Source organism: Pithys albifrons, chromosome 17 (assembly GCF_047495875.1).
Source record: "Pithys albifrons albifrons isolate INPA30051 chromosome 17, PitAlb_v1, whole genome shotgun sequence".
NCBI classification, from domain to species: domain Eukaryota; kingdom Metazoa; phylum Chordata; class Aves; order Passeriformes; family Thamnophilidae; genus Pithys; species Pithys albifrons.
Window position 1 is genome coordinate 7,819,797 of NC_092474.1, and position 26,191 is coordinate 7,845,987.

Genomic DNA, 26,191 nt, shown 5'->3' on the forward strand with positions numbered 1-26,191 from the left:
GATTTTTTCAATTAACATCCCCTTCAGACAATGCAGGGCCAAAACTTCTGTCAGCAGCAGTTACTGAATGCAGAACCACTTCAAGAGAACACGGGGCTGGATTAGCGGCTGGTCTGTAATGTAACAATTCAGATTTATTTTATTTCATTCCAGAAAGCCTCACTCACCTGCATCTGTTTCCCTCCTGTCAACTTCATCATACACATCCATGGCAAGTTCTTCAAATAAGTGGTTGCTTAGCTAAGGGGAGAAGTGAATAATTACAGATTGAAAAAAAATTAACCCAATAAGATCTCTATAACAGAGAAAATGTAAGAGCCCCACTCTGCTCTCTTCAGCCTCTACAATTCATAGAAATGCTCCTCCCTCAGCCTGCTCAGAGAGGTAAATTCATGGAGCAGACACAGATGAACATCCAGTTTTTGGGTACAGACAACAATTCTGTTCTACACTTCTCTTATTGGTTAATGGATTTTTTTCTCTCCTATCTGACCACAAAGACACCTCATGTGGGCAGAGCCACTGTGGGAATGAGGTACCAAACCCCACTGGAGACTTGGGCTTCACTCAGCAGCAAAGGCTCACAAAATACCTGTGATTCAAACTGTTCCTGCGTGGGGGGTTCAGGAGATCCTTGTGTTACAAGGCCTGAAAGATGAAGTGCAGAGTTTGCCACGCCTGGAAAAGGAGTTTTACTTACAGATTGAAGCTTCTTCTTGGCTGCTTTTGCCAGTTCTGATACATCCAGACTGCTATGAAAACAAGAAGTGATCATCACATCTACAGCATTTCATGGCTTAAACACAAATTCTACATTTTAATAATTCAATGAATGAAATGTTACATCTATCTGAAACCCCTTAATATTTTAGTATTTTTAGTATAATTTTTCACACACTGATGTTACTAATATTGCTAATATAATATCAAAATTAGCATATTCATAAGCTTTCAAACACAACAATCTTAATTTTAAAACAAAAGAATCCCCCAAATCCTCTGGAATATGAATACCCACAATTTTTTACCCATATAATTTTTGTCTTAATAAAGTTCTTAATAGAAATGTTGCAAGCAGTAGGTTGGACAGTGATTTACTTACAGCCGTCTTATTTCCAATTGCACAGCAATGAAAGAGAAACAGGGACTTGTAATTAATGCTCAAAATGTTTTGTACAAGTAGGATTCCATTGATAGCAACCAGAAGTTAAAAGCACTCAGATGATCAAAAGTATAAATATTTTTAGAACAAACACAGATTTCTTGCAAGTGTTAGTTTCAAAAATCAGGAAACTACCTCAATGGGTCCTTAAATTATTTACACAATCTGTTTCCCAGGAATTCCCACATGTGTTCCCTTAATAGAATTGTCTCACCCCCCCTGCATTTTAACAAATACAGCAAACTTCTGTAATTTTCTGACTTTTGTTTACATGACAATATTCTTTCTAGAAACAAAAAAAAAAGCTTTCAAGATTCATAAAGAGTTGGAATGGCAAGAGGCTTGAAAGATGTTTCAGAAAGGAAAGGAAACTTAATTATTAGAGTTTTTTAATTTTGACGTTTTCAGACATTCTATGAAATCTACAACTTACCTGTCTGCCATCTGAGGTATAACAAAGTGCTGCCCATTTTTGTGCTCTAGAGTTGAAAACAAACTGCACTTTAATAGATTTGTACTGGACTATAATTTTCAAGAATATAAGCAAAAGGCAAACACAGAATAATTTATCTTGCATATAATTACTCAATTCCCAATTACAGGGAGTTAGCAAGTCTTAAAAAAAGGCTCCTACCACAAATATCTGGTGTTATCAAAGACTCCAATTAAGGCTTAATAACTGTATTAAAATTCTACTAAAAAAAGAACATGAAGTTCCAAAACAGGTGCCTTTATGGCACCTAATGGCCAAAAATTTCTAAGTCTGCTTGTGTTCAAAAGGAACTCAATTAACACTCCCCTGCTTTTGCATTTCAATTGCAAGAAACTGCTTGGAAGGGTTTCTACAGTTTATATAGAACATGTATTTGTGGCCAAAGAGAAAGGAGTTCCATTTCTAATCTAGGTATATTTAAAACCCTGCAGTTTTATTTGAATTTTAAATGTATCATCACTAATCTCACATCTTACACTTTCTTTGGTTCTTCCTGTGTAATTTATATAGAATATAGATATTAGAATATTTGAAATGGATATAAAAAGTGCATTAACACTGACACAAACATCACATCCCACAGTATGAACTGTCCTACAATGAACAGCCAGAGGTCAGAGGGCAGTTTTATGTGCTTACCTGGTTTCCTGCCACAGAGATAAAAGGCCAACCTGTCTGTGAGCTCGTACTGGATCTCCACCAGCCGCTCTGCCAGCTCGTGGTGCCCCCCTTGCCTGGGGTACACATAGAAGGGACAGCAGTCAGCCATTGAGACACACAAAAATGGTCAGAGAATTGATTTAGCCCAAAGCACAGCCCCACAACCTGGCTGGCTTCACCCCGTGTGCCCCAGCCCTTCTGTGCAGCTCAGCCCTTCCCCACAGCAACTCCCCAGTTAATCCACACTCCTGGAGCCTCAGCTTCCAGAAACTCTTCTCCTCACGTCATTTTTCTGAGAGCTGCTAGATTGGCACAGCATAGCCTGGGATCACAACTGATGTCTCAAGCACCCAGAACAACAGAAATTATGAAAATGCCTATTTATACTCTTTATGCATTCACTCTTTTTAGAAAAATATAACTAGCATTTAACACTCAGAATATTTTCAGGACAGAAATGTCTCTAAGCAGGTTCATCATGTGGTTCATGAACATCAGTTAATACATGTCAGAGCTTCTACCTTGCATAGTCAACTGGAGTTTTCCCATTGGAATCCTGAGTTCCAGGATCAGCACCATAAACTGTTAACAGTTCTGCTTGTAAAGTCTGTCCTGCCTTAGCAGCAACATGGAGAGGGGTGTTTCCTTTCTCCTACAGGGGATGAAGGAAAATATCTGCTTAATCAACAGGCCTCAGTAGAAGATTGAACTGCAACTGATTGTTTATCAAAACAATGAAAAAAGTATTCCTACAGGATGAAAGAAATTGGCTTGAGCTCCCAAGGAGAGCAGTCGCAAACAGGTCTCCAGGTTCCCTGTCCTCACACTGGAATGGAGTTGCTGCAAAAGAAGCAAAACCACATTTAGTTCAGCAGCAACAACTGTGATTCAGCATTTGTATTTCACCAAATCTTTCAGAAAGTGCTATGCAAGAGTTCTCCAATTTAACCTGAATTAATGCCCCTCAACCACCACCTCCAGGATCCAGACATATTACCAAAAAAGTGGCTTAAAGTTAAACTCTGTTTATTTATGTAATAGTGCAGAAAAACTGCAATAATTGAGTCAAGAGTGACTAACTGAAGCCAGCCAGGTTGGCTGTGCTGCCCCACTGACCTTGCTGAGGTCTTTGGCAGTGACACTGTCGTCCTCCCGGCACGGCAGGCGGTGCACGAACGCCAACATCTGATACTTGGCTCTGATGAACTCGGCCTTGTTGGGGCTGCAAACACCAACCCAGGCAACAGGAGGAAAGGGAAGAAATGTTAGTGCTTCCATAGGAAAATTCACAAGTGAAGATTGAATCAGACCTTTGCCAGTGGCAAAGTTAGACATGGAAAAATATTTTCATTAAAAAAAACAACCCAGTGCAGATTGTCTGACTACACAGAGAAAACTTGTGTTACAAACATCAGAGTATCTTCAGACCACAGCATGTCTTGGAAGAAATATAGACCTTAAAATTATGCCAGCTAAAGATCTATCCTCACTATATGCAGTTATCTACCTTTTAAAATGAAGCACTATAATCAGTGACAGAAATGTCCAAATTTTTGTTTAATTCATCAGCCAAACTCAGTTTTGTTGGCAGCATTCAGGCAACTGAAGCACATGGCATGAGAATTAAAAGTCTTTTGATTCAAAGACTGTTCACTTTTTTAAATGAGAGGTCAGGAAACAACAGTTCAAGGAATCCAAGCAATGAAATTTAGCATTAAATTTTTAAAAATTAATTCTTGGAAATCAAAGAAAAAATAATGGCTGAACAAATAACTAGTTTAGTCTTTTTCTCCTCCAGCAACAAAACACACAGGGGTTCCCATGGACTCCTTGCTGCTCTGTCACTGCTGAATAAATGAATCCCACTTTATAAAGTAACAGTTGTGCCCTTTGCCACTTACTGCACTTTATCCTGAGGGCTGGCCTTGCGCCGCCCGCTCATGACAGAGGCCGGGTCCAGCAGGGAGTGCTCCCAGATGGAATTGGCACCGTTGTTGTACAAGGTCTCCACCATCTGAAAGGTAGAGCACACACAGCACTGACACAGGGCTGCACTGGGCAAGTATCTGTCAGTATTGCCAGGCAGACAGCAAGCCAACAGATTCCCATTCCGTGTGCCAGCACCCATAACCTGCTGGGATACCAGAACTGGGCACAGTGTGGAATGTTGTAAGAACCCCCTTAAAATTCCCTGCTCTTCCCAACAGAACTCCACTGAAAAGAAAATCTTGCTATACATTGAAAATTTAGGTTGATGCAGATGTGTGGCAGAAGTGTGAAAGAAAAGTTGAGGTGACCTTCCAAAGCAAAGGTATCAAATTAAAAAGGCAGAGACAATTCTAATTTCAGTGGTCTGGCATTAGGGGTCCATCAGAGAGAACAAGAGAGACAAAAGGAGACTAACTCAGAAAACGAAAGATTAAGAGGACCAGCCCCTCTCAAACAACAGTTTAGTGATTTACATTGAATACAAACTCAGCCTATGCAGTTTGAACAAGGGCAGGCAGTTTCCCCTCTCACCTGCAGCAGAGTGGGAGGCCACGGCGTGTGCTTGAGGTGCCTGACCTGGGAGATGTGGCGGCCCAGGCTGCGGTGCACGCTGCAGCACTCGTCACACAGCAGCACCCCCCTGTTGATGGAGGCCCAGCAAGGATCTGCAACAGAACCCAGAATTACAACACAGGAGGCAACATGACCCTGTATGTCAAACACAGACTCTAAAATCCAAAATTGTCAAGTAAAACAACTTCAAATCTTGCAGATCCACACTGAACCTTCTTACAAGAAATGCAGAAAAGACTGATGGGGGTGAAGTGGTAAATAATATATATGAGCAATTCTGTAGCTTCAAACATCAGAACGTACAAAATCGAGTAGGAATGGACATCAGGTTGAAACAATAAATGACCAACAGGGCACCAAATGAGTCTCTCCACTGCTTGGAGCTCAGCCTCCAAAGAAACTCCAATTTCTGTCACTGACACGTGAAACTCAACGTGCCAGAACCCTGCAGGAACAAGCAACTGAGCAGCCAGACAGAGCTCCAGACCCAGCACATCCCAGGAGGATGAAAATGGATACCAAGGAATTCTCTATTATGTTGGAAAAACTCTTAATTTCAAATGCAGAGATGAGTCTGAGGCCAAAAGAGCAAGTACAACGTGAGCCTGGTGTGTGACGAGAGCCCTTGTGAGTCCTGTCAGAACAGATCTGAGCAGTGGTGCTCAGGGAAAAGGCTCCTCTGACCCATGCAACAAACTGGCTGAGGCCCTGAACACGAGATCTGATCACAGTTGTGGTTTCTGAGCAGAGCTGATGTGTGTGCTGAAGGCAATGCAGGCAAACCTGTTTGGACCCTGGGTCACCAGGGATGGGAGCATCTATTCACCACGATACACATCACAGCCAGAGCCCAATTAATGCAGATGCCTTAAGGAAAACCCTAACTTAATTTAAAAAAAACAAATTAGTAAGAAGCATGCAACCTCCTTGTTAAATCATTCCACTATGGAGAAAAATAACAAGTGAGAGGCACCCCTGGTAACCTCATGATCCAAACACAGGCAGCCTTCCAGATTAATGAGCCTGGTCCCCTCTTGTCAGAGACCACCTCATCACATATGGATCAGATCCTGTGGGATCCTCCCCCTTGCCTGTTCCTGTCACTGCTCCCAGGCTGCTCCTGAGCACCACTCACTCCAGCACCAACACTCAGCACTGGGGGTTTCTTTACATCCACCTCAACACCCAACTCAAGTGGCCCCAAACAGCAGCTCACCCTGACAAATTCAGCCACTGTTTATTTGGTCATTTCACAGTAGAAAAAGAGGTTTAAAACTCTGCTGAAGAATAAAAGCTAAGGCCTTGCTTGTAATTTTAGCTTGTACCTTGTACCTAAAAGAAATCACATCGCTGAGTTTGTGCTTAGGCAGAGTCTGCCAAAAATGAACACTGCTGGAAATGTGGATGGTGGGACGTAAATAAATGCAATAAAAGTAAAACAAAAGGAAAGACAACAGATGGATTCAGCAAGAGAACTGAGCAGCTGAGCACACCGGGCCAAGAGAAGGCTCTTTGCTCCTGCAAAGGCTCCAGACTCTTCCCCAGTTCAGTCCCCTTCTCTGGCCATGCTGCAGCCCCTCAGTGTCCCTCCTGCAGGGACAGCATTGGAGGAGCCTCAACAGTGCCAGCACAAGGGACTGGCACTGCCCTGGGCCTGCTGCCCACCCTGGGGTTGATACACGAGACAAGAGGGGAGAGGCTGCAGAGCTGGGACCGAGCCCTTTCAGGAACCTGCAGGGTGATTCAAAACAGGAAGCGCGAGATGAAGACAAGCCCAGCCTGGGCTGAGGGAGCTCCTGCCCGGGGTAGGAAGTGCTCCAGCAGAGCTCTGGTAAGATCAGCCCGTGTAAGAGAAACCTCCCCACGTTCTGCCACAGAAACAAAGGGAGCACTGAGGGAGTCCCAGAGGAAGCTCTGCTTTGTGCAGCTGCCAGGGACACCCAGGAGCTGCAGCCCCAGGTCCCTGGCACAGCCCACAGAGCCCCCACCAACAAACCCCTCTGGTTTAGGAAAGGAAGGGCTTGACTTCTTTTATTTAAGAAAAGATTAAATTAAGATTTCCTTGTATTTATGGATAAGCCAGCGGATTTGCAGCAAATAAGTAAATACCTGGCAATGCTGTAATGTCACGACACAACATGATAAAGGGTCAGGTTTCAGGATTATCCCAACAGTGGTTCTGATATCCTGGAGAGCTTATGGAACACAAACAGTCCCACAGCTTTATCTGAGCCTCAACACCCTGATGTTTAAAAGCAGAGATAGGCTCCCTTGTGTGATAGGGACAAGTGTCTGCGTGAGACATGACAGATCCATTTACTGCAAAACCAAAATTCTGCGAAGGTACCAAGCGGAATCCCAGAATCCCAGACTGGTTTGGGCTGGAAGGGCCTTAAAGTCCATCCAGTCCCACCTCTGCCCTGGGCAGGGACACCTTCCACTGTCCCAGGGTGCTCCAAGCCCTGTCCAGCCTGGCCTTGGACACTCCCAGGGATGGGGCGGCCACAGATTCTCTCCCCAACCTGTGCCAGGGCCTGCCCACCCTCACAGAGGGGAATTTCTTCTGTAAGACTGGGATTCTTACCATTTATTTTTTAATACATAAGTCACATGTAATACAAGTTGTTCTTCCCTCTCCCACCTCTTCTGGCCATTCAAATGCTATCTACAATACAGTGTTTTAATTCATTTCTGTATGTACATATTTCATTAACTGCAGTGGAAGAACCAGCACAGAACACAACCAGTAAAGGGGAAGGAAAGACAAGAAATATCCACAGCTGACAAAAAAAAAATGAACCAGGGCAGTTTTAGATGTAAGAGCAGCAGAACTACAGATGGTCAGGAGATAGAACTGCCTTTCTAAAGACAAGCTGTGTCTCCACGAGCTCCAAACCAACCTGCGGCGAGAGACGTGTCAGCACAGAGCAGAGACTGCTGTGAGCGTGTGTGAGACCCTCCGCACGGCCCCGGGCAGGGCGGGACAGGCAGCGGGACAGGGACAGACACCGGGACAGGGACAGACACCGGGACAGGGACAGACACCGGGACAGGGACAGGCACAGGGACAGACACCGGGACAGGCACCGGCACCGGGACAGGGCTCAGCTCAGTCCCAGCCCCGGAGCACGGGAAGGGACGAGCACCCCAACCCCGGCCCCGCTCGTACCTCCCCGACCCCCCAGACCGCACCGCCCGTCCCGGTGACACCCTCAGCCTGTCAGCGGGACTCGAGGGGAGTCCCTGCCGGCGCTCGCCCCTCCCGGGCCCCGCGGTGCCCCCGCGGCTCTGCCGCAGATCCACTCCCACCCTGCGCGTCCCGGGCCGGGCTGGCCGCTCCAGGGAGGGTGTCTCTGCCCGCGCGGGGCGTGCGACGGGACAAGCCCTGAGGTGCCTTCCGCCCCATCCCGGCCCCTCACGGGGGCAGCGGGGCGGCCGCGGGCGGTGACACGGCGGGCCCGGGGGTCGCCCCGCGGGGCGAGGCGGTGGCCGTGGCGGGGCGTGCTCACCCTGCGCGCTGCAGTCCGCGCACACTTCGCTGCTCCGCAGCCGCTTCGCCATCGCGGCCGCGCCGGGAACGGCGCCGGTAACGGGCCCCGCCAGCCCCGCGCCGGCAGCGCGCATGCGCACCGCCTCACCCGGCGGCGCGCCGCAAGCACACGGCGCCCCGCGCCGCCATTTTTACTTCTGGCAGCCCGCCATGTCTGTTCCTGGCAGGGCCCTGCCTCGGGTCGGGCGCCGTTTCAGCGGGGCCACGCTGAGGGCTCCCGCCCCACGCGGGTCCGCGCCCGCCCGGGAGGAAGGCGGGAGAGAAGGCGTTTCGGGAGCCTGGCGGAAGAGACCGTTCTCTGGCAAGCCCTGCCCTCACCCGCCATGGCGGGTGGGCGAAACCAACGGCGGGGGGGGCGGGGGAGGTGCAGCCAGGCAGCAGAGCCGTGTGCGCCCCGGCGCCGAACTGCGCCCCCCCCCGTGCGGGGAGCGGTGGGGCAGCCGCGGGCGGGACATTCCATCCACCCGCCTGCCGAGGGGGGGCGGGGGAGCAGCAGCTTCCGCTCTCCGTGCTCTCGCCGGTAGCGACGGAGCGAGGGAAACGAGGGAGCCCCCCCGCGTCCGCCCCGCTGTGGTTCGTGCCGGGAGGAGCAGGAAGGGGCGGCTGAGGGGGCAGAGGGGGCCGGGGGACCCTCCGGGGAGAAACGGGGGGAGTGAAGGGTCTGGGGAGACCCTCAGGAACTGGGGCCGGCCGGGAACAGCGGGAGCGGCGGCTCTGGGGAGCTGCTCGGGGGCAGGATAGACCCTCAGGAACTGGGGCCGGGGGGCGCCCATTAGCGAGGGACACCCGGGAGTGTGGGGGTCACCGGGAGCGGGGCCGAGGGGTTTCCCAGGAGCAGGGGGGGCTTTGCATGGGGTTCCCCTCGGAGAGGCGGGGAGGGCTCGCAGGGACCCCTCACCCGGGGCAGGTGGGCGCCGGCTCGGAGCGGGCGCTGGGGCGGCCCGGGCCCGAGTGACTCGGGGTCTGCCGAACGCAGGGAGCGCCCCCGGCCCGCCCTGCCGGGATGAGCGCCCCTGGCAGCGCCTTCCCCCTTCACGTCCTGGTCTGGAACAACGACTACAGGCGGCTGGAGCAGGAGCTGCAGGACAAGGTAGGGGCACTGAGGGGCTGAGGGTGGTCCCAGGGAGCTTTGCCACAGCGCAGGGCTCGGTCCCCCCGTGGCGGTGCTGCCGGGTGTGCTGAGGGATCCCTGCACTGCTCTGTCTGTTATTTGTGGTGTGGGAGTGATGTAGGAAGGCTCAGGAATAGACTTGATGTTGTGCATTAAACGTTGGCTTCCCATCTGTAAAACTGCTCAGAGCATTCCAGTGCAGCTGCAGAGAAGCCCTTTAGAAAGAATTAGGAGTCTGTGAAACAGCTCAAGAAGAGCAGCTATGATGGACTTTAATTTATGTGTTAAAGCAATAAATACTGCTTATCTCAATGTGAAGTCAACCTGCAGCAAAGGTGCTGCTGCCAAGGATCAAACCAACCCCTGGCTTGCTGAGCACCAGCAGTTCTCGTAGATTTGTTGCTGTCCAAGACCAGGGACAGAGTTTTTATACTGGTTGGAATGTTTTCAGCATCTCTGGTAAAAAAAATGGATCATTGTTCCATGCTGGAGTAGAACACACAAAGCTGTCCCCTCTCCGGGACATGGTGACGTCAGGAAACAGCCTGAGAAGCTGCAGCAGAGCTTGGGCAGCCTCTGGGCTGAGAGTGGAAAAGCTCTGACAGGGACTCGTGGGGGGCAGTTCATAAGCAGAGCTTGTTAATTAACTATATCTGACACCACAAGTACAGGAGCCCAAGGCCAGCTGTGCCACCTCCTGGCTGTCACCTGCAGCTCTAACGGTGCACCCGAGTTACTAATGCCTGCTTGGAGCATGTTCCTGCCCTGCTGTGGGAGGATCTTTGGAATGCAGCCACTTTTTATCTACTTTCCATCATCTTACACCTTAACAAACTCTCTAACCTCACTGGCACGTTGCTCCTGTGCAGTCACTTCTGTTCACCAGCGTTCTCCCTGGGAGGGTCTGGCATTGACCAGCAGCTCCCAGCTGGGCAGTGCTGCTCCTCCCTCCATTGCCTGAGGAAACCAGCAGCGTCTGCAGGTGGGACATGCCTGTCTCTTGCTTCCTAGATCTGATCTTTAAAGTATTCCAAAGATATGTGTCCTCCTGCTTCCTTGGGATAAACTTCCTGTTGCCACAGGGTGTGTGAGGGGATTGGAGCCACTTACCAGCTGCACATGGGGGGGATGTGGGACCAGGAACAGCAGCAAGGACAGTTGGGAGGACTCTTAGAGCCCTTTCCCTGTTGGTGCTGCAGGTGCTGGAGCTGTAAGAGGTGGGGAAAGCAAATTAATTAACGTTCCACCACAGAAATGAAGAGAAGATGCTTTAAACCGAAGCTTTCCCTGCTCTGTGTGTGATATTCTGACTTACTGCTGTCAGATAACCCTGTTAATGTGCATAATAACCTTCTTTTCTCATTCTGCTATTGACTTTCCCCTTTTCCTTTAGTTATAGATGCTCTTCTGTTTCAAATCTCTAAGCTAATAGTGAGAAATGTGTAAGGTATGAGAATGTTGTGCTTGCATGTTTTGGACATTTGTGCCTGTGTAGTTTATTTTTTTTATTTTACTGACTTGTAGAGAATGCCCTCACTCCTCATTGTGCTGTGTGTGCTTTGTGAAACACCATCTGCCTCTATCCTTTCCTAGAGTGCTGTCCAAAATCTGTGTTGTGTGCCCTGTTGCTTTTTTTCCCCTTTTCCCCTATTTTGTTGCACAATTTCAGCCCTCTGTGAGGTCTCAGGCTGTTGGCTGTCTGAGGGGTGATGGACACAGACCAGAACTCCCATCTCCTCCTGAAAACGACTCATTTGGATGGAGGCAGAGGGGAAATAATGACAGAAAAAGAAATGAGAAACATCAGCAAGAGCTCACTTCCCCAGTGATGGTTTTGGGCCGTTTGTAGGCCCAGCTCTGCTCCCTCATTGTGTCCGTGGGGGAGTGAGGTGGCCCTGCAGGAGGGCAGTGTTTGGGAAGGGGGCTGTGGGAATGCCAGGGAATGTTGACTTCTGGATCAGCACTGTCTGTGTGAGGCCTGGGAGCTGCAGGATTCCTCTCTGGGCCACCCCACAGGATGTGGAGCAGCAGGACCCGCGGGGCCGGACCTTGTTGCACTTGGCTGTTTCCCTGGGCTACGTGGAGTCTGCCAGAGTCCTGCTGCAGCACCGGGCAGATGTGACCAAGGAGAACGCCCAGGGATGGACAGGTGAGGCCAGGCAGAGCCCAGGAGCCCTGGGGGATCCTTTCCAGCAGCTTGTGCTGTGTTTTTGCTGTTGGGTGGGTTTGGGTCAGAAGGCACAGTGACCCGAGGCAGTGCCTGGGTTTGTTTCAGTTCTGCACGAGGCTGTGAGCACGGGGGATCCAGAGATGGTCCAGATGGTCCTGCAGCACCGGGACTACCAGCAGGCCTACATGACCCTGGAAGGAGTTCCTGAGTTACTCCAGAAAATTAACGAGGTAATTATTTAATGTAAACATCTCACTCCAGACTGAATTCACTCCTCTTCTCATTCAGGTAGTTCAGTGAGCTCCAGTCAGCTGTGACTGTGTTTTGTTTCAGCCTGTGCCCTCCATAGTGCTCAGGGAGGTGAAGGCTTTTCCTTGACTTCACTTTGAAATCCTTAGCCATGAACTGCACCACTGGAAACTGAATCTTGAAGGTGTTCCTGCCCCTCTTGTAAAATAGGGAAGAAATCTCCCCAGAAAGCAGCAGAGGCAGCCAGTGGCTTTGTGTGTGCCAGTTCTGATTTCAGTTTTAGCATACATTTAGCATTGCTCCAGTTCTGCTCTTTTTTATTTGCCTCTTTCTAAAATGCTCAGGAGAAATGCTGCACTGAGTGCTAGAGTAAAGCTGTTTCATGAAGTATTCATCAAGTGTTTTCCTTCTCCAGACTCCTGACTTTTATGTGGAAATGAAGTGGGAGTTCACTAGCTGGGGTAAGAATTATCTTGCTCCTCATCACCTCTCACAAGCACAGAAACGAGTTACAAATGTCCCACGAAATATGCAGGGAAATACCTGCTCCCCAGAATCTTCCTCTTTTCCCTCTCAAAATAACCTCCTGTATTTTTGTTGCACAGTTATTATTCTTTGTTTCCTCTTTGTTTGGTTGGTTGTTTTTCAGTTGAGGGTTTGCTGTTGTTGCAATTGCTGAAGGCTTTTCTTGGGATTTATTTACCTGTCCTTGGCCATCCATGGCTAAGAGATAATATCTCATCTGTGGATGCACGGGGTGTGTGGGAAGTACCTGCTTTTTCCTGGAAGGAATGAACACTGAGCCTCACAGCTGACTAAATATTCCACATCTCAAACTATTAGACTGCTAGAGGTGGGGTTATGTCATTTCTCATGAAGGGACTGGAGTGCAAGTGCTGTGGGGATAGGCTGAGGGAGCTGGGGGTGTTCAGCCTGGAGAAGAGGAGGCTCAGAGGTGACCTCAGCACTGTCTGGAACTGCCTGAAGGGAAGTTCTGGCCAGGTGGGGGTTGGTCTCTTCTCCCAGGCACTCAGCAATGGGACAAGGGGGCACGGGCTCAAGCTCTGCCAGGGGAAATTGAAGTTGGAGATCAGGTAGAAATTCTTTGCAGAGAGAGTGCTCAGGCATTGGAATGGGCTGCCCAGAGAGGGAGTGGATTCCTCATCCCTGGAGGTTTTTAAACTGAGCTTGGCCGTGGCACTGAGTGCCATGATCTGGTAAAGGGACTGGAGTTGGACCAACGGTTGGACTTGATGATCTCAGAGGGCTTTTCCAACCCAATCCATTCTATGATTTTGTGATTCATCTTTTAATCTGAACAAATGTCTGCTTCCTTTTCATGTCTGTATCCATTTTTAGTTGGGTGGGGTTTGTCCCTGAGCTTGTTGTAGTTGATGATGAGGAGGGTCAGTGTCCCACCTGCTCAGGGCTGAGCTCTCCTGTGCCCGGGCTGTGGCTGCTGCTGGTGTGCCCTGTGCTGCCCTTTCTCACCTGTGCCCTGTGCCAGGGCTGTGTTTGCTGCTGGTGTGCCCTGTGCCCTTTCTCACTTGTGCCCTGTGTCTGCCCCGCAGTGCCCTGTGCCCTGTCTCACCCGTGCCCTGTCTCACCCGTGCCCTGTCTCACCCGTGCCCTGTCTCACCCCTGCCCTGTCTCTGCCCGCAGTGCCCCGTGCCCTCTCTCACCCGTGCCCTCTCTCACCCGTGCCCTCTCTCACCCGTGCCCTCTCTCACCCATGCCCTGTCTCTGCCCGCAGTGCCCCTGCTCTCCAGGGTGTGCCCCAGCGACGTGTGCCGCATCTGGAAGAGCGGGGCCAAGCTGCGCGTGGACATGACCTTGCTGGGCTTCGAGAATATGGCCTGGGAGAGGGGCAAGAGGAGCGTCATCTTCAAGGGAGGGGGTAAACACTTCAGCCTCTCTGACCCCACGTGCTGTGTGAGCACAGTGAGGAATCCCCGATTTTGCACCGAAAGATCTCCTGAAACGGAGTTTTGTGGAAGTTTTACACACGTGTTTGTGAGTGTCTCACAGACATACTGACTTCTGGGTCACTGCCCTGCGTTTGTGTCTCATTCTGCAGACCTTTCTAATAGTCTTCAGCTCTTCACCTTGAAGAGAGTCTAAACAAGACTAAATAACTAAAGGAATTTGAGCTACTGATATGTGCTAGGGGTTAGGATACATAAAAAATGAACTTAAGCTGCCAGAAATATTAACACACTACATTTGCTTTTTTTACTACAGTTACAAGTACTTCTAAAAGCTATAAAAATGAAAAAATCAAAAACCCTTCGGTGTCAGTGGCTCGATTTCTGTCCTTTCGGTAACTCTGAGAGAAAAATGTGACAATAGGACTAAAATTCTAATTCAGTGTTTTACTCAGTTTCCCTCTCTGTTCTCCTGCCCCCAAAATAAAAATTAATTTTAGCTCCAGCTCCAAATTTGATCCCAGATGGGGGAAAATACAGTGAGGAGGCCCCCACCCAGGTTTGATACACACCATACCCCCAGCTTTTCATTCTGCAACCCTCCTGATGAGTTTTTTAACCTGAAATGTGCCATTTCCAACAGACACTGGGGGCTGGGCAGAGGTCCTTGTGATCAACCACGATGAGAAGTTTGTTATAACAGAGAAGTTTGAGCTTTCCCAGCACATGAAGCGTCTGATCTTGGGCTCGATGACACCGAACAGGAAAGGTGTGGAGAGACGCCTCACATCTCCAGTTATCAGCACGTGCCTTGATACCAAAAACATTGCTTTTGAGAGGTAAGGGACAAAGTTCCTCGTAACCAATAAAAATTGTGAGATTATGGATGGTCATAATTGAAAAAAAACTTTAAAAACAAAAACTTTAGTAATAAGTTTTTTTAGTGCTACATTTGAAATCACATTAAATTTCACATGCAATTAGATAAAGAAATTTGGTTTGGTCAACTTGCCACTATTGCGTGGCATAAAGTTCCCACTAATCATTTGCAGAAACCTTCCAGTTTATCATATTAACGAGGTAACTCATTAAGGTTGAAAAACACCTCTAAGATAATTGAGTCAATATTAATGGCTTATGACAAATCTGGGTTTCACTCAAATCCATGTGCTGAAACTCAACAGGCAAGAACTTGAATTTTGTGGCTAATAAGTCAAATCTCACGTGACTGCTTTAAATAAATGTGTGTGGTGTGTCTTTCTTGATGACCACACATGTTTATCTAGTTCTCTGGGGGTTAATAATCTGTAAAATGTTATTTAAAATCAATTTTAGAAGAGCAACCCGGGGATTGTATAAAAATGCAGCTGATTAGACACTTGTGGTGTTTTCACTTCTTGTCAGAACCACATCTGGATTCTGGGTCTGGAGGACAGAAAAAGCAGAAGCTGTCAGTGGTTATGAAGCCAAGGTAAACCCTGTTCTGTTCTTGTCTTACAGCAAACTAAAGTGGGGTTGTATTTTGCCTGTATTTCCTGAATGTTTCTGGTCTTAAAATTCCACCTGAGAGGTTTATTGTGTTGGCGGCAGAACTGGGCAGGAGGGAGGAACTCCCAGGCTGCCAGGCCTGTGGGAGGTGTGCAGGAATGTCAGCAGTGGGTATAGAGGACAGGGGGATCACAGAGGGGAGAGGAGGGACAGAAGATTCAGCAGAGCTGCCAGCACTCCCTTCCTTCCAAAAACTGGCCCTTGCCTCATTTTTGAACACTGTCATTGCTTCACTGTGTAAAACATGAGGAACCTGCTGAAGTGCCTCCTGAGGCCATCAGTTGCATCATGACATTATAAATTAGACCCTTCTCCTCCTCCTGAGTCACAGCTGCTTAGAATGGTCCCATCTGACACTGGTTTTGTCCCTGATTTCACCTCAGTGGAGTATTTTTGAAGATGGTTTACAGCCTTACTGTGGTAGGAATTTGAGTTCCGAAGCACAAGATTTAATTTTCCTGATTTATAAGTCTGTGTTTACTCCAGGTTTGGGAATTTGTGCAATAAATTATATTTTGTAATTTAATTTAACAGAAGAATAAATGCTGAGTGGCTTTTACATTTATATGAAGGTATTTCCTGCTAAGAGTGCAGGACTGTTCACTTGGACAGCAGGCTCATCAGTGTTCCTGCAGAACTAAACTGTCATTTGGGAGCTCTTACAAGTGATGTAAAAAGCTGTTTTGAAAAAGCACCTGATTTTCTTTCTCCATTCCCTCTTAAAATCTCTTCTTTCCAGCAAGCTTGCAAATGCCTGTCTGGTTTTAAGGTTGGGTTAGTTAGTTTTGTGTGCAGGGGGTTTCACTGGAGAAAACTCTCTTGTTTACCCTGTGCTCTGTTTGTGTTGTGTCCCTGTGTTTGTTTAAGGTCTACATGGCAAACAATGTCAATGTGGTCACACGGATCCGAACAGAGCATTTAACAGAAGAGGAGAAGAGGAGATACAAAGGTGCATTTCCCATGGGACAACTGGAAATAAGTAAAACCTTTTGGCTCTCTCATGTCTTCTCTGTGTGACTGGAAAACAACTGAGCAGACAGACAGGGAAATTCTTTGCTTGGTGACTTTGCTCTGCTTTAATTTCCCTGTCGTGTGTCTGAGGTAGCTCAATACTTGACTCCTTACCTACAAATGAGCTTTTATTTATCCCAGCTCTATTTAGAGGAAAGAAAAACCCTTCAAACCTGTTGAAAGTTTCTTAACAGTTTTAAAAAGCTGCACTTTTCTGCTCTGGAATGTATTCCTGTCTTTACTTTGCTTTGGCCATGGTTACAAGATTCATAGAGGCCTTGTTTGCTTGGAATTTTTGTTTTGTTTTGGTCCACTGATTTCTTCTGGTATTTAAATTGGAGTAAAGGGTGACAAGGCAGTAACTTTGTATGGAAATTCTCCTGCCCTGGGGCCACTGTGAGATGCTGGGAATCATAAAGGTGTCTGCTAATCATAGAAATCACTAAAAATCTTGGCCTCTATTCTCTGTGTTGTACCTATTTCATACTCTCAGCTGTATGTCCTGGGCTTGTCTGGCAAAGCTCACAGGAGATGGGGAAAGCTTGGTTCACTCTGGGTTGGAAGCCTGGCTGTTGGCCTGACTGCTATGCAAATTTTGCTGCTAATTATTAGTAATAAATGTTTTTGTTTTCCCTCCTGTTAGCTGAAGCTGACAGGAACCCCCTGGACTCATTCCTGGGGACAGTGGTGCATGAATATGGTGCTCAGGTGAGTGTCTGATGTCAGCACAGAGGTCTGTGCTGGGGGAACTCCAGGTGTGTGGGGTCACTTCTTGTTTCCTTAGCTTGGCAACAATTTTGATTATGAGGTTTCAGTTTCCCCTGAGGATGTTTTTGTTTGGCTTAAACCCTCAAATGTTCTGGGTGAATAGCAGGCAACTCCTCCTTGGAGGAAAACACATAAGCCCTGCTGTTCTGAAATGTGTGGATGATGGTTTTGAACTGAAAGAGGGAAATTTAGGTAAGATACAGTGAAAAAACTGTTCCCTGTGAGGGTGGGCAGGCCCTGGCACAGGCTGGGCAGAGAAGCTGTGGCTTCCCCATTCCTGGGAGTGTCCAAGGCCAGGCTGGACAGGGCTTGGAGCAGCCTGGGACAGAGGGACGTGTCCCTGCCCATGGCAGGGGGTGGGACGGGATGAGGTTTAAGGTCCCTCCAACCCAAACCATTCCACAATTGTGGATTTAGAAACTCTCCTGCATATGCACATACTAAAGAATAGTAGATGATGGATTTGCTGGCTCTATGTCAGGATTGCACATTTACATGGATGTTGAGACTTTGGATTCAAATACCCCATCAAAGTTTTGCCTTTAGTGCCAGATTTGGGGCCTGGAAATGCTGTGGCTCCTGTGCATTTCTGGGTGGTTTCCAGCTTCAAAGAATTTAAGTAGATTCTTCCTGTCTCTAAAATGCTTGGAGATTTTTAACTTCAGTAGAAACCAGTGTAATAATAGCTTGTGTTTATGGCTATGTGTGACTGGTGTAAAATATATACAGGTATAAAACAGAATGTGCCATAGAGAAGGGGTTAGTCCGTAAGAGGTAACTTGGAAGTTTGTTGTAGTAGCCACTGTCTGTTTCTTCTGTACTTTTTGGGTTGGTTTTTCTCCTCTCTTTCCTTTTAGAGTACAACCAAGACTACAGAGTGTGCTGCAACTAACAATCCCACTGCTATTACTCTGGAGGAATACTTTGACCCAGAGTTTGATTTGAAAGGCAGAGACATAGGAAGACCAAAGGAAGTCACCATTCGAACACAGAAGTGAGAAATACCATTTTAACTTTTTCAGTTTGTCTTTCCTCATTTGTCTAATCTCTGGAAACCACAATTACAAATGTCCTGTGTGGTTTTCCCCAAGGTTTCACAATTAATCACAAGAAAGATCTTCAAGTATTCAGCTCTAATTTACTTCTGCTGAGTCAAAGAAAACTTTTGGGCGAGTGCTGTAACTTGTCAGTAACCTCCTATTACTGCCCAACTGCCTATTCTGCTTTGCACGTGCTCCTAAACTGAAATTATCATGTTTTTATGCTACTTTCTCTTTCAGATTTAAAGCAACTTTGTGGATGAGTGAAAAGTTCCCCTTGTCTCTTACGGAACAAGTCACTCCCATCATCGACCTGATGGCCAGAACTAGTTCTCATTTTGCCAGACTTAGGGATTTCATCACTCTGGACTTTCCACCAGGATTTCCTGTCAAAATTGGTAATATTTAGCATCTTCATGTCCATTATTTTCACTGGTTTTGCACCGTATTATTTACAAAAACCATGTTACCTTTTTACTGGTCATCTCACTGATACCTAAAATATTGTCTTGTACATCTGGAGTCATGAAACCCAAATTCTGAGTGACCAGCACAGAAGTGTAATTTTAAAGACTGCATCATTTCAGTGACAATGAGCTGTTGCCAGCCCTTTCCTCTTTACTTTGATGCCTTAAATTTGGCAAATTTTATTTTAGAGAGATATCGAGAATAACTGAGGGCATCTTCTTGGTGAAGAAGTGAGTTACTGTGTGCAGTGTCAGTACAGAATGCTGGTGTGAAACAGCTCCAGTCATCATGCAAGGGTTTGATGTAGCTGTGGAAGTGAGTGAGAGTTCTCTTTTTGACAGAAATCTTGTTCTCTTACAGAAATCCCCCTGTTTCATGTGCTGAATGCCCGAATTACATTTGCAAATGTCAACAGCTGCCGGACAGCTGAGAAAAGCTCCTCCCAGGTGGCTGCAGGTGCACAGTGTGATGCAGGTAAGGAGTGGAAAGAGCAGTGATCCCACCTTTTACATCTCTGCTGTCAGTGCAAAGCACTGAGGAGAGAGAAGAGGAACTGCAGGGAATGAAACATTGACAGGTGAGGGGGAGCTGCAGTTGTGTTACAGTGTGTGACACTGATCTGCTGAGCAGTCCTGCCCCTTCCATGCCTGCCAGACTGGCTAAACCCCACTCCAGAAACCACTCCTGAGTATTTTGAGTTCTAAATTCTGGTGCAGGTTATTGCTGTGTGAAGTGGAATTCAAAAATGCTGTAAGTGACTTCAGAAAGAAATGGTTTACATTTGAGTAGGGTGTTCATGGCTGCTTAGACTCAGTGATCCTCTGTCCTGTGAGCTGCTGCAGGTCTGTTAATGAGGAATAACTTCAGAAGAGCTGCTACAGAATTTATCTTTAGCAGCTTTTTTCCCCCCACCCATCTGGTTTTGTCAAGAGTTCAGGCACCTCAGTACTGTGCTGCACCCTGGGTTTGTGAAGTGTATCCTTTACCAGCATCCTGGAAAAGGACTCTGTGTTCTGTTTTGGTTTGCCACAGGCTTTCAAAGCTTCTTGGTGTGTTTAGCCAGGTGGTTTATCTGGATTTTTGGAGTTCACTTAATTGTGCATGAAACATTGATCAGAATCTCTTCTGTCACAGCTTGTAGAGATCATACTATTGCCATGTCTGTGACAGTGTTTGGCTTCTGTAGGTTCCAGTTTCGAGGTGGACCAGTCAGTGTTTGAGATCCCAGAGTCCTACCATGTCCAGGACGATGGCAGGAACATCCACGTGCCAGATGAAGATTATGACATCATGCAGTTTGCCATCCAGCAGAATTTGCTAGAATCTGGTGGAAATAAAGTAAGTGTGCTGGAATCTGGGCAGGGACAGGTTTGGTAAGGACTGTGCAGCAACAGCTGAAGGAAACCAGTGTAGAACCTGTTTGTTTCAAAGCCCTCAGGAGATAAATAATGCATTTTGAAGAAGAAATAAGAGTGAGTGAAGGGTTGCTTTCAGTGAGTTGCTGTGCAGATCTGGTGACTGCTGTGGAATTGTCTCTTTCCCCATCTGTAGGAATTGGGAGTGGATTCCAATGGAGCAGTTGCATATTCCCAGGACTTCGATATACACTATCAGAGGTAATTAACTTTTTTCACATCAAGCCAAGCAGTGACAGAGCAAAAATACCACCACAGTAGCATGAAGCAATTTGGCAATTTTTTTGGTGTATGTGGGCAGTAGATTCACAGAACTCGAGGTCTCTTTTTTTGCTTCTTCCAATTTTCACTTTTCCAGGATTCCAAACTGGGCGTCCCTGGTTTATAGAGTGTAGCTTTTTCCAGCTGTGGGACTGGTCTGTGCACACAACAGGTTTTACCCAAGAAACAAACTCAGTCATTCTGTGCTGTTCTTGAAAACTCTGAATTTGATCCCTCTGAGATTTTGACAATTAGATGCTGCACCTCAGGGCAGCTCTTTTTTCTTTTCAACAACTTTGTGTAATGCTTAAAAGCTTAACATGTATTTCATGACACGTGAGAATGTGCTCTGGTGTCTGGGGGGTTTTCCTGCAGTTCAGTGCAAAGAAATCTTTGTGCACAGCAAGAACTGAATCCTCTGTGTTCTTCTGTTCATGGGAAGTCATGTTGCCTTTAAACCAGGTGAGGATGCTTTTAGAAGCCCATTGAAAAGACAACTTGGTATCTGTGAAAGATTCAAGGGAAGCTTCAAAGAGCAGGTTTGACATTGGGAGTTTGACAGATGTAGGAACAGCTGCTCTCTTATCCTCAAGCTGCTTTCTGTCTTCTGGGAGAGATTTTCAGGTTTATGGGTCTAAAACAGTTGACAGGAAGGATCAGTGCAGGGAATGTCACATAAGCTCTGACTCTTTTCCTTACCAAAGTTGTTTTTCTCCATCAGGGCACTGCAGGAGAGCCTTATGACAAGCCCAGGGAGCTCCCACTGCAGCCCCTCCAGTGAACCTTCCAGCTTTGAGAAAGACTTGCAGCTTGCCATGGAATTGTCTGTGCGGGAGCAGGAGGAACAGGAGAAGCAACGTCAGGAAAAGGAAGATGCAGAACTTCAGCAAGTGCTACAGCTTTCTCTTGTGGAAAAATAACTCCCCAGTGAGCTCCTGAGGGAAGGGTGACCAAATCTGTGGCAAACCGAAGGTTTTCGGGACTGTCAGTCTGAAGACCATTCCTGGATTGCTTAGGGAAACATTTCACCTGCCTTCCAAGTTGGCATCAGCAACTACAAAAAGCTGATTTATTTTTGTTTGGAGGAGTTTCAGATCACAGGACTCTGCATTTGGCTCCCCAACCATGCAGTCTTAGCTTTGCAGGAAATGGTTTTATCTAAACTTATTTATTGAAGAGCAGATGGAAGTTTTGGGTTAGGATCAGGATACAGTGTTGCAGTAAGGCTTGAAAACCTGATTTTTGGGGAGTTCAGGAGGGAAACTTCATTACTTACCAAAGAAATACTCATCTGCTTCATTATTTCTCAGTAATTCAAAGCTATTGCCTGTTTCTTCCAGCTGTTACAGAGAGCATCTCCCTGCCTACATACACAGTAGTTCTTCATGCTGACAGATGTTTTCTGTTAGTTTTGTTTATATATGTGGTTTTCTCTCCTGTAGTTATTGAGATTTTGGCACATGCTCCTGCTTAAGAGGGATAATTTTATACTTGAACAGCTCATCCAAGCTCCAGATTAAAGTAGTGCTTTCTGAAAATGGACAGAACAAGTAGCCAGTAAAATTTAGATCCCCAAATGGGACCATCTGCCCAGTAAAGCAGCAGCTTCTGCAGTGATTCCAAAGCAGCTCGTCCCCATGGTTGGAGGGCAGCAGGAAAATAAGGGAGAGATACAGGTGCTTTTTTGGGATCACTTGGTGTGTGCCTGAGTGTGGGAGCTAAATGCAACCAGGAAAAGAATCCAGGTGAGATTTTAATGTATCCTTATGGGAAGAGGAGTTTTAATTCTGTCACTTGCAAAGGAAATGTGTGTTGCTTTTTAAAACCCCAACAACTCATCCTTCATGTGAATACATCTATTTTTTTATCTGAATGTTTTTATTCATTTTAAACCAAGCCACTAGGCCTACACTCCTAAAACTGGTCTTGTAGCAATTCCCAGGTCAGTTTTAACCAGCTTTCCTCAGGTTTTTGGCCATACAGGATATTTGTAGCTCTTTTATCTGCACTCTTCTGTCAGTGTTTACAGTACTCACACTGTGACTCTCAAGTGCACTCCACAAGTACACGATGAACAGCCACAGGAAAGCCTTACACTTGTTAAATGTGAGCAATATTCCTCTGCTCTGGCAGGAGTGGAGGAACCCATGGTACAGCTGCTCTGAGCTTGCTCCTAACCCTGCTCCTGTTCCTCGGGTTAAACAGGGCACTTGTGAGTGACCAGCTATGAATTAACCAGTATAAAATCACTATAAAATGGACTGGATCATAACCAGTGGGATAGTTGGTAACTTGGAACCTTATTTTAAACCAATAATCCATTGTTTTTCATAGGAAATTATTAAAATCCCTTCACTGTGCACTAGGCCTGGCCTCTCCACGCTGCTTTTGTCCCCTGATTCCCTAAAACAGCCTCCTGTGGGTGCTGCAGGAGTGGGCACTGCCCTGCCCAGGGCAGGGGCAGGGCTGGAATTGCACCTTCCTTTGAAAAGGGTGTTACTGTGACTGTCACAGCTGGGAAAAAGGGAATAATCCTCATGCTGAGCTCCTGCCAAGGTGGGAGGTGGGAGATGAACCCTGGGTGTTTCCTCCAGCAGAATGAAGAGCAATGTTGCCCTTACACACCCAGCTGTGTGACAGTGCCTGCATTTTGTTAAGCATTTCACAGGTTACAAGAGGGGTAAAAATAATCATTTTTCAAGCTGACTTGTTCTTGGTTTATATTTAAACTGAAGAACACTGAGCACTTTCAGTTGAAGTTTTGTTATGCTCCTGCTTCTTAGTCTGGGACTATAAAATAAATTGGATTTGCTTTTGTTTTTTTTTTTGCTTTCTATGACATTTGTATTATTCCAGCTAAACTAGAAGGCCCTGCTTCCCTCACCCAAGTGCTGATTTTCTTAAAGCTTTTCAACCTGTACAGTGTTAAGATGAATCCTCTGTGTGTGTTGGAATTAAAACCAAAGGTACTGCATGTTATACCACACACAAGGATTTTTCTAACACGGTATCTGGAGTCAGTTTTGATAAGTATTTTGTGGCATTTTTGTACATTAAAGTGCCATTATCTATGAAACTCTAAAAGATAGTTCTGCTTTAGTCTGAATCAGACACACAGTCACCAGAGCCACTTTTGGAGCATTTTCAGCCACGTTTTTAATCTCCCTATATTGAAAAAGGGGACCAGTTCAATACAGAGAGGTGAAAGGCAGGGACATAAGATTATCAATTTTTGTTTGCACCTTTTTGTAACAGAGATGAGGATTCAGAGTGTGTTTAATATTGATGCCCATACTGCTGTGTAACAGCTGAATACACCTTCTCTTTCTGAGGAAGCTGGAGGCTGATGCAGCAAAGAGGAGCTCAGAGTTACAAACACTTAGAGCTTGTTCTAAAGCTCTAACCAGCTTTAGAAGTTCTTTAATCCGATGCTGTTTGTTCCTGAAAGCAGGACTGAGAATGTGGTTTTCTTTGTGCTTTTGACTTGTTGTTTCAAGGCTGTTTACAACACTAATTCCTGATCTTTATTTGGAAGCCTTTCTTTTACTGCTTTTGCTGAACTGCTGCTACCTGCACGACTCTTGCAGGATGAACTTTCACTGTCCTGTTAACAGCTCCTTGCGAACAAACATCCATGGAAACTTTCCCCAGCACTGCCATCCATTCCCTCACTGCTGGAAACAGGGTAGGGACTGGTAGGTGACCAGAGGTGGGACTGGGGCAGCCTCGTCCCTCTGTCCAGCACAGCCCAGAACTAACACAGCACATCCATGAATAAATGATCTGGATTGTTTACTGAGCTCTTTATTTGTACAAAGAGGCAGGGCAGGGAGTGAAGCATGAAGGCAAACAGGAATGCTGCTCCAGGGAACACCACCCACCTCTGTGAGCAGCACAAGCTCCGGCCAGGCTTTACAGTGCATGAAAAATCAGGGATACAGGAATCAGTGAGCAAAAAAAGGAGCAGAAAGCAATAGAACAGTGCTGCCTTGCTTCCTCACAATCATTTCACTTGGATTAAGAACTCCATCTGTTCTAGGGGAGCTTCCCAATGTCATTTCACCAACAGAGCAGCAGCAAAGACATTCCCCCATTCAGTGCCAACAGTTGGTGTCCTTCAGAGGGGAGGGAAAACACCTCAGGGTGCAGCACAAAGGGTTAGAGAACAGGACAACACAATTGTTCTGGAAGTTACATTTTAAAACACTAAATAAATTACTAAGAAAAACACCCCTGTGTTAAATACCAAAGTAATAATTAGTAAAATCCAGTTACTACTCATAGCAGTGCAAAACAAAGTAGCAGCATTTGTATGAGTGGGATTCAGTGTAAACACTTGGATTTAGTTACTGAAAACGCATAAATGGGGTTGGCTGGAGCTCAAATACTTGCAGAGAGCCTGAGCCTGGCAGGTCCCAGCACCTGCCTGGCTTGCAGACTTTTGGAGGCTCCTGTTTCCAGAAGCACAGTGACCAGCACATACTGGAAACCCTCACCCTGGTTCCAAAGGGGCTCAGCAGGGCTGGTTTGGTGTGAAGCTGTTTGGGGCTATTTAGGCAAGAGTTAAAGCAAATAACGTTGGGAATGGCAAGGCTGGCCCTGAACAGCTACACCAGGATGGGGCCATGCTCTGGTGTTCACGTGCCAGACCTGCCCCACTGTTGTGCTGGGTCACTGAGCTTGGCCTTTGGACTGGGTTGGATTGGTTTGGGTAGGAAGGGACCACAAAGCTCATCCTGTTCCAACCCTGTCACGCCAGGGACACTTCCCACCAGACCAGGTTGTTCCGAGCTCCATCCAGCCCCCAGGACTCAGCGTTCAAACAAGGACTGATATGATCAGAAAGCAGAAGTGGCTGTGGTGTGACCGAGCACGGGGACCTGCTCCTGGGACGATGCCCGTGTGCTGCCCCAGGGATGCTCTGCAGCACATCCCGGAGCACCATCCTCGCCGGAACGCTGCCAGGTGGGAGGAGGGCGCGTCGCTCCGGACCCTCCTCAAAGCCAGCCGGGTCTGCTGCGGACACGCCGGGAGTTCCAGGAGTCCGTGTGCTGAGGGATGGGCTGTGATTTCCAGAGCCTGGAGGCGCCGTCACGATGGAGCCACACGGTGCAGCGCGGCCCAAAGGCCACCCCCGCACCGTCCGGGCATCGCCGGCGGCCTGGGTACCAACCGGGAGAACCGGGCGGGACCGGAGCAGGGGCGGGACGGTGGGCACGGACGGGAGGGGCCCGCGGGATGCAGCGCCCATCCATCCATCCCTCGGTGCCGGCGGGTCCCGCAGGATGCAGTGCCCATCCATCCATCCATCCATCCCATCCATCCATCCATCCCATCCATCCATCCCATCCATCCCATCCATCCATCCCCCGGTGCCCGGCAGGTCCCCCCGCTACCGCCGCCGGACGGGTCGGTACACGCACACGGCCATGAGGATGATGGTGAGCAGGAGGGCGCTGAGGATGCTGCCCAGCAGAACTGCGGCGGGGAGAGAGCCAGCGTTAATTAAGCACCGATCACTAAACTAACCCCCGAGACCCGGCGGCGCCCCCCGTTCCTCACCCAGGTTCTGGTGCTGCAGCACCGCGTAGGGCCGGCTGCGCTCCGCCGGGCCCGGGGACAGCGCCCAGCCCCGCAACGTCGACAGCCCCATCGCGACAACCGCGACACCGCGCACCCCCAGCGGCCCCGGCCCCACGACCCCCCGGGCTTTGTGTGCCGGGCCCGGCCCGGCCCCTTCCTGCGCCCGCCCCGCCCCGGCCGGGCCGGCCTTCCGGGCACCGGCAATAGGGCTGGGA

General features: G+C 47.8%; 3 protein-coding genes across 8 annotated transcripts in view; 1 reads left to right on the forward strand and 2 right to left on the reverse strand.

Annotated features, from left to right (window-relative positions):
• Positions 1–8,738, reverse strand: part of GIT2 (GIT ArfGAP 2) — a 25,579-nt gene extending 16,841 nt beyond the window's left edge. For 4 of the 5 annotated variants that reach the window (XM_071571995.1, XM_071571994.1, XM_071571993.1 and 1 more), the window contains exons 1-10: positions 8,387–8,737; positions 4,836–4,969; positions 4,217–4,329; positions 3,432–3,537; positions 3,069–3,155; positions 2,837–2,967; positions 2,295–2,389; positions 1,596–1,641; positions 701–752; positions 168–240 (exon numbers count right to left, since the gene is read on the reverse strand). In XM_071571995.1, coding sequence (XP_071428096.1) covers positions 168–240; positions 701–752; positions 1,596–1,641; positions 2,295–2,389; positions 2,837–2,967; positions 3,069–3,155; positions 3,432–3,537; positions 4,217–4,329; positions 4,836–4,969; positions 8,387–8,501 — 952 coding nt within the window. In that variant the 5' untranslated portion in view covers positions 8,502–8,737. Of the gene's footprint in view, positions 1–167; positions 241–700; positions 753–1,595; positions 1,642–2,294; positions 2,390–2,836; positions 2,968–3,068; positions 3,156–3,431; positions 3,538–4,216; positions 4,330–4,835; positions 4,970–8,386 lie in introns of all 5 variants that reach the window. The other variant, XM_071571992.1, reaches the window with a different exon arrangement.
• Positions 7,764–23,477, forward strand: ANKRD13A (ankyrin repeat domain 13A). 2 transcript variants are annotated; one of them, XM_071571996.1, is made up of 16 exons: positions 7,764–7,822; positions 9,404–9,517; positions 11,555–11,687; positions 11,814–11,938; positions 12,373–12,418; positions 13,711–13,854; positions 14,526–14,721; positions 15,287–15,353; positions 16,298–16,379; positions 17,085–17,149; positions 18,067–18,203; positions 18,490–18,647; positions 19,078–19,191; positions 19,904–20,055; positions 20,269–20,333; positions 21,115–23,477. In XM_071571996.1, the coding sequence occupies exons 2-16, from the start codon at positions 9,431–9,433 to the stop codon at positions 21,311–21,313; spliced, it is 1,770 nt and encodes a 589-aa protein (XP_071428097.1). In that variant the 5' UTR covers positions 7,764–7,822; positions 9,404–9,430; the 3' UTR covers positions 21,314–23,477. The 2 variants fall into 2 exon arrangements, with proteins under 2 accessions (XP_071428097.1, XP_071428099.1); XM_071571998.1 differs by lacking the exon at positions 7,764–7,822 and adding an exon at positions 8,917–9,000.
• Positions 23,478–24,169: 692 nt separating this feature from the next.
• On the reverse strand, positions 24,170–26,120 carry C17H12orf76 (chromosome 17 C12orf76 homolog). The gene is made up of 2 exons (XM_071572002.1): positions 25,956–26,120; positions 24,170–25,871 (listed from the first exon to the last, which is right to left on the reverse strand). The coding sequence occupies exons 1-2, from the start codon at positions 26,044–26,046 to the stop codon at positions 25,786–25,788; spliced, it is 177 nt and encodes a 58-aa protein (XP_071428103.1). The 5' UTR covers positions 26,047–26,120; the 3' UTR covers positions 24,170–25,785.
• Between the last annotated feature and the right edge of the window lie 71 nt (positions 26,121–26,191).

Bases quoted from the DNA above. Each gene is read 5' to 3' on its own strand.
- C17H12orf76 (XM_071572002.1), bottom strand. From the start codon at position 26,046: ATGGGGCTGTCGACGTTGCGGGGCTGGGCGCTGTCCCCGGGCCCGGCG. The intron at 25,872-25,955 runs GTGAGGAACGGG...TCCCCGCCGCAG, and splicing joins GCTGCAGCACCAGAACCTGG to TTCTGCTGGGCAGCATCCTC.
- ANKRD13A (XM_071571996.1), top strand. From the start codon at position 9,431: ATGAGCGCCCCTGGCAGCGCCTTCCCCCTTCACGTCCTGGTCTGGAAC. The intron at 13,855-14,525 runs GTAAACACTTCA...CATTTCCAACAG, and splicing joins CGTCATCTTCAAGGGAGGGG to ACACTGGGGGCTGGGCAGAG. The intron at 16,380-17,084 runs GTGCATTTCCCA...CCCTCCTGTTAG, and splicing joins GGAGAAGAGGAGATACAAAG to CTGAAGCTGACAGGAACCCC.